At 33.4% G+C, this 11,650-nt stretch overlaps 1 protein-coding gene across 1 annotated transcript; it reads left to right on the forward strand.

Moving 5' to 3' along the window:
• Nucleotides 1–1,338: 1,338 nt before the first annotated feature.
• Nucleotides 1,339–7,591, forward strand: LOC148609005 (metabotropic glutamate receptor 4-like). The gene is made up of 5 exons (XM_088542169.1): nt 1,339–1,912; nt 2,183–3,124; nt 4,283–4,404; nt 5,403–5,518; nt 7,132–7,591. The coding sequence occupies exons 1-5, from the start codon at nt 1,352–1,354 to the stop codon at nt 7,326–7,328; spliced, it is 1,938 nt and encodes a 645-aa protein (XP_088398295.1). The 5' UTR covers nt 1,339–1,351; the 3' UTR covers nt 7,329–7,591.
• The last annotated feature ends 4,059 nt before the right edge of the window (nt 7,592–11,650 follow it).

Genomic DNA, 11,650 nt, shown 5'->3' on the forward strand with positions numbered 1-11,650 from the left:
AGACTTGGACCTTTTTGAATTAATTCATAGGTGTGTTGCCACAATTAAAAGGGTGAAGGTTTTGGTCAAGCCAAAGTAAATCCGCCGCATTTTTGCGCGTATCCCAAGTCAGGAAGTTCTGGCCTCTTTATGTATTGTTCTGTTTTCGCTTTTAGATTACTTTTTATGTTTCTGTAGTATAAGGGAGAAACTATCTCGCTGTACTTGTGTATAATGTTTTTTTTTCGTCCAGATGGAGCCTGACTTATTGCATGTTGTTTTCCTCGTTATTCATTGGAAAGGCATGAATGACCTTGACCCAACATTTTTCCCACGATTGGGTTGTTGTGTCTTTGACATATTCTCCTTATCTATTCTCGTTATATTACCGGATCATACTTACTTGTAATATGGCAGCTGGCGGAGAAGGACATGCTTACCATCACGGAGCATCTGATGTATTATTTCGTTATTTTTGCGGGATTTCATACAGTTAGTGTTTTATTTTGTGTGATCACTTGTTTCCTTTATCTTCAGTTTTTATGTGCAATCTATTTCATTATAATCGCTACGATGTGTATGCAGATCCTCTTTGTTATCGTTTGTCGCGTTAATGCCATTTTTTTAAATATTGACGTAATTGAATTATCCCACTATTGACACTTCGGTATTTCTGTTGCTATTAACACATTTAGACTAACATAGAGAGACTTCAAAAGTTGTCTCTTTCAGACAGATTCCATATTATTTGGGTCTGGTTTAGATAGGTAACGTAATATGAAAATCGATTGCGCTTAGTCGCAGAGTACTTCGAATGTATCAGCTCGTTATTTAATTTGTGAAATACGTCAACAACAAGGCGCGATTACTTTTTAATACAAGGACTGCGAAAATCTTCGAACTTGCAAAAACCTATTGATTAACAAGGGACATATAAGAACTCAAGACATATTTCGTTGTGTTACCTTCAACTAGGAAAACTTTCCGCGTATATCTTCATAAGAGTCAAAATCTAAAATTGCCTTGAACATTTGATTTTTGTCTTGCTTTTGTTATTACAATATAATTGAAAAAGCATATTGTTTTCATTTGCAACTTTTGGTTTGTGTATTGTGTACGCCAGCTGATATTGTTCCTGGTATAAAAGTAAAAAAGAGTGAAAGAGTTATCGTGTGGCATTAGATTGGAAAAATCGATTGATAATTAATCGTGTTATAAAACTTACATTGATATTGCCTTGCAATGCATAAGCAAGTCAAAAATGGGGTAGCTGTGTAAAAAATCCGCCGACTGAATATAGTGATATCTGATCGCTTAGTTAATAATTATTTAATTTAAATACATTCTTACTAGGTCACAGAGGGTGTGGAAAATGATCATGAATTGTTTACAGATTGGTCATTTTGTTACAAATCCTACAGAAGAATTATTTTTGGAAAAAGGTATATTTCGAGATTTTGTAAATGGTAGCGAGGTTGAATGGGACAACAGACGAATTGCCACTTGTCCTGTTAGTTTTACATGCGAAAAGTGTTTAACAAGAGATCTTCCACACCACTATATATATATTCCTGGTGATTTTATAGTGATGGCAGCTATGCCAATCCATAACATAGGAACTAACCCTTTCAACTGTGCTGACATTAGAAAAAAAGTAGGACTAGATCTGGCATTAGCAATTCAATGGATGATTCAAAACATTAACAACAATGGACACTACTTCGGGAAATATGGCAAAACTATTGGAATGTTAATTTTCGATACTTGTAACGATCCTTTGATAATCCAGGAAAAGATTTTAGACTTTTACAAGAATGGAATGAGAATCGGTGGCGATGACTTGACTGGCAAAGTTCTTGGATTTGTTGGATCTGTAGGAAGTGGACCAACATTGGCAGTCGCTAATGTTATAGAAAAATTAAACGGAGTTCATGTAAGTAAGTCATTGTGGAAAGAATTAATACTTACGACTAAGTTTTAATTTGTATAGTCAACCATCTTTGTCATATTGATTGAAATATTGGTATTTGCATTAATAGTTTTTTTTGACAAATTACCGAGAAATGCAAACCAGTAATTATAAACAGTTTAAAAATGGATTATAAAATCTTGTAACAGAGTTCATATTACGATAACTGTTAATACGTATTTGATTGCATATTGCAATTATGTGATGGAGTAAATTGGCTGAATTTATTTACAGGTTGGATGTTGTTCGGCGTCATCCGTTCTTAGTGACAAAAGTCTGTATCCAACATTTCTAAGGGTATCCATGCATTTAAACAAGGCTGTTGAATTAATGATGGAAATAGCTAAAGCGCTTAGTGCAAATACTATTCAGATAATATATAGTGAAGGAAAGTTTGGTGAGAATGGACGGAATTTAACCATTGAAATGAGCCGGAAGAATCGTATATGTGTTGCTAACAACATATCAGTACCAGAAAGGCCAACGGACGATTATGAAAGTGTTCTAGATCAATTAAAATTAAACCCAAAATCTCGCTTAGTGTTCGTTTTCCTACGATCGCATGTTGCTCCGGTCATTGCCGATTCACTGAATAAAAATCCCAAGTTTGAGAAAGGTGAATTTACCTTCCTTACGTCAGATGCTTGGGGAAATCGTCATGAAAATATTCGACACAATCAAAAGTTTGAGGGTACTATATCAATTGCTCAGGAAATGAAGATGAAATGGGATGACATGAAGTCTTTCCTTGCTAACCTCAACCCAAACCGACATGAAAGGATAAATGCTTTCTTGGTACCATATTTCGAAGCGGTTTTCAACTGTTATTTCCCATGGAGTTTTAATAAAGTCTATCCGGAATTATGCAGAGAGAAACATTCGTTTGGCTATGATACAAAGCTTGATTCATGGACTCCATACTTAGTGTGGTCTGTGCAGGCATTAGTAAAAGTGGCCAATCTAGCCTTCGAGCAGTTATGCGGTGGTAAAGGCGATATACTTTGTGAAGAATACAGTATGAATCCTAGGAGAGTGAGGGATATAATTCAAACAGTAAAACTTGACATAGATTTTGATGACACTGAAGATGTCTTATTTGATGCGAATGGCGATGGAGTCAGTGGCTATAAAATTTACATAGCGGTAAAATATGATGGGATTTTAAAATACGAAGAGGTATAACTGTTTTTTTTTCATAAAGTGGAATCAAGAACAAATATTTTTGACCCGAAAATAATTACAACTAACAAAATCTTTGCACCAAATTGCTAAATACAAATAAACATTAAGTTCATTCAGCAACTTACTCTTTACACAAATTTGACAAATCTTTGATTTTTTTCTTTCATTTTCAAGCAATATACAATCATTACCTTGGTTCGTGTAAAGAAAATAGAAGTGAAAACCGTCTCTAGAGACTTTCTATTATCATAGTTTGATCAGTTACCGTGATGGTGTTCATGAAGCTTAGGAATTCATATTAATTAACATTTAAAAAATTCAACACATGCATTATATCGTTGGTTTAGGGAAATGAACAGTGTTCAAGAAAAGGTGTATAAAGAATATGGTACTATGACATAAATAGTTTGCAGCCCTGTGAAGATGTGAACAGAATTGTTCTTTTTTAAAGATCTTTGTGTGGGAATGTTTTTGTTTGAATATTTCCCTTCATATGTTTAGTAGCCTTAAAATTAAAAAAGATATGGTTTAGCAACATTTTAAACCAAAACCCTGATACATGACAAAAGAGTGTTATTGTCTTGGCTCGTGACGTCACCAAGTACTGCAAATGACATGTAAACAAAGAATATTCCGTAAATATTATAACGATTCTGTTTTTTGACTGGCAACACGAACATTCTTCGGAAGTAGCCATTAGCTTTTCCTCGGAAATACTAGTCTTCTGGTTGCAAATCCCGTTGTTCGTCAATGTTGTCTGACATTTGCTTACATATTGTGCCTCAATTTCTTCTTCAGCTTATTGTGGGTTAAAATTACAGAGATAAAGTCCCAAATTTGCGCTTTCTCCGGACATCGTAATCAATTACCTATTTATCTTTACTTTACAAACCGATTTGGTGACGTCACAGCTCAACCGAACATGATGGCGCCCATAGGCGCGGGAAATTCAATTTCTCTAATTATAAATGGCGATTAATTAGTTAAGAAAAGGAAATTGTTTTGTTTCAATTCAATGTTCATGAATATTTAACAGATTATTTTCAATATTTATGACTTGCACAATAACATAGTCTTCTCCTTTAAGTCTCAGACATGACAATATTTTGGAATAAATAATTCAATGAATTTTGTATTGTATTTATTGTTCAGATCGGAGAAAAGAGATTTGGACAGAAATTACACCTTCCGGAAGCACAAGAGATGAAATCATTAATAAATTATCGCATAGATGATTCAGCAGTTGGTAAATGCTTTGATATTAAGTGTGATGTGTAAGTACAAACATTTTTTGTCATAACTATATTATTTGAATGCATCTGTTGTTAAAAATAGTCTGCTTGATAAGTAAGCTAGCAGGGTTCTATATGTTTTATTTGCATTTGAAACATAATCGTATTGGTACATGTATTCTCAGTAAGTTTACTTTTGTTTCTTTATGTGTGTTATTTTTTAGTTATTCCATGGTCTTTGTTGTGTGTGTCTGTTTCCCTGTCTAGTTTTTTTTATAATTGGATTATATTTTTTTGATTTTCACTCGAATCTTCATTCCCTTGATAATTCTTCAACAATTTTACTTTAATATTAGTATATTAATGTATTTGCTAATTTTTTTAAGGTATGTTTAAATAATCCTCAACCACAAAGAATAATCATAAAAAGAAGATGCATGAAATGAATGGCATTTACAACATTTACTTTTTAATACGGGTTTTCTCTTCATAGTCATAACATATAACATAACATTACTTTTTTTTTCATTGTTTTCATTGCGAAAGAAAAGAAATTAAAACAAGTGTGAACTTAATTTTCGAAATTTGTTTTTGGGCTTTTAGTTATTCATGTTCATGTTTTGTTGTTGACTTTCCCGGTCTAGACACACAAAATGTTAAATGCGCATTTTTAGTTTATCTTTCCAACTATGTTTTGAATATAAACGTCATTAGGTTGTGATCAATTTGACGCACGATTTGTTTTTAGCATTCCTGAAACTTATCCAATGAAGATGAACTTAAACATTCACAATATGATCTACACATTTACAAAGGTGAAAGTAATTATGACGGGTCATTTTAATATTCAAACCTCCTAAAATATAACAGTATATGTTAATTATGACTGACATTCCGATTCGTTCGGTTTTGAGTTCTTCTTGTGTGTAACTATTTATATTTGGATCGTGTCTTGCCAAATATATCTGTAACTTTTTTTTATTGTAGAACTTCAATTTGCATTATGCTAATTCACATTTTTTTATGTATATTTGTTGTAGAAACAAAAAAGTCTCATCCCGTGTGATGATAGCTTTGTATTCAATAACGGTGCTGCTTGCCCTCCTGGTATTGATAAATGTGTTCATGATTATAAGATGCATTTATCATAAAAAGGGTAAGAGAGTAATTGTGTTGAATATTAGCCGTATTATTTGGCATTTTAACAAAACGAGAAAGGGTACATATTGCACATGTCAGACAGAAACACATATGGTCAAAATTGAGGATGAAAACCAAAATATGCGTACTGAATAGATAAATAAGCACTGATTGAAACATAACATTACTAAGATAACACGATTTCAAACTACAATAAAGTATTAAACAATACTAAGATAAGAACAGTGAGTCAATTCAACTTCATTAACAGATAATAGACTGATACTACAATATAATTATTGTAGAATGTAATTTGTATTTCCTGTCTATTTCATCGGTAATTTTCCAAATTTAATGTGAATTCCTATTATAAAATTGTATTTGGTACTGTGTCGTCATTAAAGAGTAATCAAGGGAACCAAGGTTATAGCGATAATCAAAAGAATGTAATCCAGGTACAAAGACCAGACATGGAAAACAGACATATACAACAAAGAACATAAAGTAACTAAAATCATACATACAAAGTAACAGAAGCAAATGAACAACTCGGACTCCACTAAAAACTGGGAGCATGGACCAGGTACACCGGTAGGGTAAGCGTCCTCTGCTTTTCTAGAAACACCCGCCGAGTTGCTCATAAAAAGTCAAGTCCGGGGTAGACAAACTAGGAAAGGAAAACTATGATCCGTTGAATAAATTAGTTTCATGGTGCAGATGGATACACAATAACGATCCATAAAACTTCGGTAGTGATGACTTCAATCTTGTAGCAACATAACCCTGGTCCAGAAGCCTATTTGTTAGAGTTCTAATGCGATACAAAAAGTCTGCGGTAGAAGAAAGAGGAAAAGAAAACTATGACATGTTGAACAAATCAGTTTTCATGGCGCAGATGGATACACCGTAACGATCCACGAGTTCATGATGACGACCATAAAACTTTTGTAGTGATGACTTCAATCTTGTAGTAACATAACCCTGCTCCTGAAGACATTTTTTTAGAATTCAAGCGCGATACAAAAAGTCTGCGTAGACTCGACAAGTTCTGTCTTAACGTATAAGTTGTGATATGAACACTCCATACACAGGTGCTGAAAGGATGTTGCCACAGATGAAAGGTAAGTTGACAATTTTGAAATAAAAGTCACACGTTTGTCGTAAAGTTTGGTCAATAGTTTTCCTTTACCATCGATTTCTAAGTGTAGGTCAAGATATGAGGCTGACTTCACAGTGTATGTAGTATCCTTTATCTCAAGTTCTTTGGGGTAGATACGATGTATCAAATCCCCGAAATTAGGATTGTTTAAAGATAATACGTCATCTATATAGCGGAAACTGAGATTAAAGGATCTAGCCAAACGATATTCTTTCTTTCGGGTCAGATCAGCTGTAAAGTCAGTCTCACATATTAAAGACGATTGGTCCCCAATCCACGTAAATTGCAAACTGTATATCATTTTATTGCAATCTGGTTAATATATTGTGATGTATGGTCAAATATATGTATTTTAAAATTAATACTTCATTACATTGAGTTTTAAATTATTTGTCTTATATTACACACATGTAGTGCGTAAGTGCAAAAAAAAAACTATGAAAATATAACAATCATCATTGTTTTTGTAGAAAAACAGCAGTCCTCGGAAGCATCACAGCATTACTTGGATCCTCCGCAGTCCTCGGAATTATCACAGAATTACTTGAGTCCTCCGCAGTCCTCGGAATTATCACAGCATTACTTGGGCCCTCCGCAATCATCGGAAGCATCACAGCATTACTTGGATCCTCCGTCTGTTGTTTTAGGTCATAACAGCGTCAAGTGATGTTTTAAACAGACACGTGGAACTTATTACCTTAAATTTATTATTACCATCTTATGACACAATAATTGGTTAGTAGAGGAAACAATTATATGTAGCCAGTACACCAATGAAGCAGTAAACGTTTCAGCGAAAATGAGGCAATTATTGTGCAACCTTACTTCAAAGCGTTATCGTGATCGTATTCAGATGCATTTGTAATATTTAAATTAGTGGTGTAAAAGACTGTTTTGTAAATCCATTAAAAGCATTTGATACCTGGATGATTTTATCTTAATATTTTTTCGTCTTTTCTAAGATATCCTATCTGATAATAAGTACTGTTCTTCACTATCCAAAAAAAAAAAAAAACACAAACAAACAAACAAAAAAACAAACAAAAACAAACAAACAAACAAACAAACAAACCTATCGAATACTACATGTTTCCAAGTACCTGTATGAAATATGACTGATGTTATCGGTGGGTCGATTCATCTATAGAAAACAGCAATTTGCTACATTCGAATGATCATTTGCAATACAACGATGGGTTGTTCAATGCGTGCCATGGCAAAGAAAAAAATGGTGTATCATAAATTAAAGTAACAAATCAAATAAATTGTTAAATTAAAAAGAAGGTAATAATAAGTAGACGAACATTTTAATACTAATATATATAAATTCCGTATAATATATAAATGCTGTTAAAAAATCGACAAGTTTAAGATTTTTTATCTTTTGCAAATTGTTCAGACTTGTCTTGATTGTAGGCTACCACGATTTAGAACGAAGAACTGATACTAGCTTCCTGTTGGCTTCTATTTTTTGGAATTCGTTAATCAAGTACAAAAGACAAAACAAGGTAACCAGGATTAGAACGTCACAACAATCCTAGCTGCGGGATTTTATCGTATTTAAGAACTTGAGATAAAGAATAAATACTAAAGACACTGTGAAGACAGCATCATCTCTTGATTTACACTTAGAAATAGATGGTACAGGAAAACTATTGATCAATTTATACGATAAACGCAATGACTTTCGATTTCGAATTGTCAAATTTCTTTTCATTTGTGGCAACATCCCTTCAGCACTTGCGCATGGAATTTTCATATGAAAACTCATACGTTATACCAGAGCTTGCCGTAACTACGCAGACTTTTTGTAACGCGCTAGACTTCTAACAATTAGGCTTCTGGAACAGGGTTATAATGCTACAAGATTGAAGTCATGACTACAGAAGTTTTATGGTCATCATCGATATCATAGATCGTTACGGTGTATCTATCTGTAATAATAGAACCGATTTGTTAAACGTGTCATAGTTTTCCATAGCAATCCAGGAAAATGGCCAGACAGAGAAGAAAATCCTGGGACACCGAACAGACAATAAACGCAATCAAGAGTAAACGATTACACAAAGAAGACTATCCAATGGCTACAACCAGACAGAGAACACAATCTAGGGACATCGACCAAACAAAGTATACAATCAGGGACAACGATCAGACAGAGAATACAATCCATGGACAACTTACCGACAAGGAACACAATCCAGAGGTAAAGATTATACAAAGAACACAATCGAGGGACAGCGACCAGGCAGTCAACACAATCCAGGGACAAGGACTTGACAGAGAACACAATCAAGGGACAGCGACCAGACAAAAACCACAGTCCAGGGACAACGACTAGACAGTAAACAATTCAGATACAACGAGCAGGCAGTGAAAAGTCATTGCATTTAATAATGTTTTTCGATTTAGATTTTTTAATACGCCCCCGAAGGGAGCGTAAATGGCTGTATTATCAACTGGGTCATGTATACTTATGGGCAGAAAAGGCATCAATATCCGGTTTGTGCATGTAAATTCAGGAACTTAAAAACAGTATAATGGCAGCTTCATTTTCGTACACTTCGAAAAATGTGATTAAGAACAGGACCAGTCTCCGTAGCGTTTTTGATTATGTTCAAAACATATCATATTTTCTCCAAGATATTGACTGTCACTTGGCTCTGTATACTTATGGCAAGATAAAACATCAATATCCGGTTTGTACCTGCATTTTCAGTAGCTGAAAAACAGCATAATGGCAGCTTCATTTGCGTATACTTGTATGTGTGCGACTGAGAACCAAACCAGTCTCGGAAAATATTTGCTAGTTTCGATAATTGAATACAAATCGAATCATAACTTTTCCAAGATAGGGTTGGCCTTATAGTCTGCAGTATGGCGCCCAGATGTTTACGAAAATTACGTAATCAATATTACCCATAATTCTCGGGTCATAAAAATTGCGAAACGAAAATAATCGATAAAAGAAAGAATTGAAACGAATCAAATAAATGAAATGAATCAAATCGTTACAAAAACATAATTTAATTGTACAAAATGAAATAGCATGAAGCGAAATTAAATGCAATAAAAGAAATCTTTTAAGACGTTTCGCAAATTTAAGAACCATAATGTTAATCAATGCCGGACGATTCGACCAAAAGACATTTCGGACCATGACAACCAATAATTCCTTATGAATGATAGACATTTCGGTCAATAGACATATCAGACCATGACAATTAGCATAATGCTTTAGGACAAATATATATCATTACAAAATTTACCATACTTGAAGGTTATGAGTATAATATATCAAATTAGAGCATGAGGAATGAAGCAAGCAATCTTAATCAACATTTGTTTCTTCATCACTTGAATGATAACCAAAACTGTCCGCACTGTAGGGACCACATTGAAGATAATCATGTATTATTATCTTGCAATTACTATGCTCACCACAGGAGGTCAATGCAGTCTGTCTGCTTAGACCTTAACATTATATTGCTGACAGACATTTAATTTTTCGGGATCGGTTCATGATGTCTAGAAAACATGAAATATGCCAAAAATACCTCTTTTGTCAAGATTGAGTTAATAATTTTCAATCTTTGAACTTTGTACACCAATGTTTACAAAAAATGTGTATTGATAATATTCTAAAATAATAAAAATAAAAAAAGAGAGTTTATTTTGAAGATAACGGAAAAGTTATGCATTATAATTTAAATTGCACAGAGAATTACTATTACAATTTTTTTAGAGTAAAATGTTAATTTATATATATGTGTGTTTGTGTGTTCAAGTCATGTGAATATCTTCTATCTGCATGTTGTATTTGTTGCCTTGTATGGAGAGGATATATATAGGCCTTGCCAATACTATTCAATTTATTTATTGAATAAAATAAGTTTAAATCAGCAAATCAGAGCTGACAAAAATATCAAACTAAGTTGTTTTTCATTAATGTTTCTTCGGGAGCCTTAAAAGGTTTCACTTTTGTCATATTATAAATAAGTGCACCGAAAAACTTTCTATAAAAAGAATAGATATACAACATAACGGTCCAAGTATTGAGAGGAAGGTACACCGGAATACCACACGAAGTAAATATATCACCCGAGACGCAGTCGCTATGGGTTATATTATATTGAATACATTTGTTCATGTGGATTTGGAAAACTGTAGATATAAAGTGATATATCGTGAGCAGGGTGGTACAACGGTTGGTCTATCTAGGCTGTTTATAATTCATTCAATCATTGTGAAGGGGCGGTGCAAGTAAGAAATAGACCTAAATAAAATATGTTGAATCGCTGATTAAAAATGTTGGTTGTTTGGTATGAAGCATACAAAAGTAATGGATCCTTTAAAAATACTGCAAGTTTCGTTACGCTGTACGTGTATTCAAGGAGTAATTTGTAATCTACATTGTTAGAACCAAATACATAGGAAGATCGAGATCAGAAAGTATAAATATACTCAAATCCAAAAATATCGAAATAGGAAGCCAAATCCGATAAATAAATTTCTACCATATGCAATACAAGAAACGAATCCTAAGTGTTTTAAATGTTTTGAATTTCGTGTATATTTTGGTACAATTAACGATAATGGTTCATGTCAGGCAGAGTCTAGTGAATATATAAACAAGTTGCTGTCAATAAAAAAGAAAGCAAACACGAGCTTATATTCTTGGTATGCAAGGTTATCAAGATGAGGATTCTGTTTACATCCATCACATTTTTTGTATTGAATATTTGTTCCAGTTTTGTTGTATTGGATATTTTTTGTTGTTTCGTTGAATAATGATTGAAAAGAGAGTAAGTATTGAGAAACTGTTGCAATGTTTAATCAGATTTTAGTTCACATAGCTTTAAAACTGTATACTACAAATCTGTTTTCAATGCATCTATTATCTCCATGAAATAATCCCAGTTTTGATGCCTTTCTATTAAGAAAAATACCACAGAACTGCCCAAACCAATACTAGACATATTCTAAGTC

The sequence above is a fragment of the Perna viridis genome, chromosome 8 (assembly GCF_037379345.1).
Source record: "Perna viridis isolate PV_CMFRI_1.1 ecotype Kerala chromosome 8, ASM3737934v1, whole genome shotgun sequence".
NCBI lineage: Eukaryota > Metazoa > Mollusca > Bivalvia > Mytilida > Mytilidae > Perna > Perna viridis.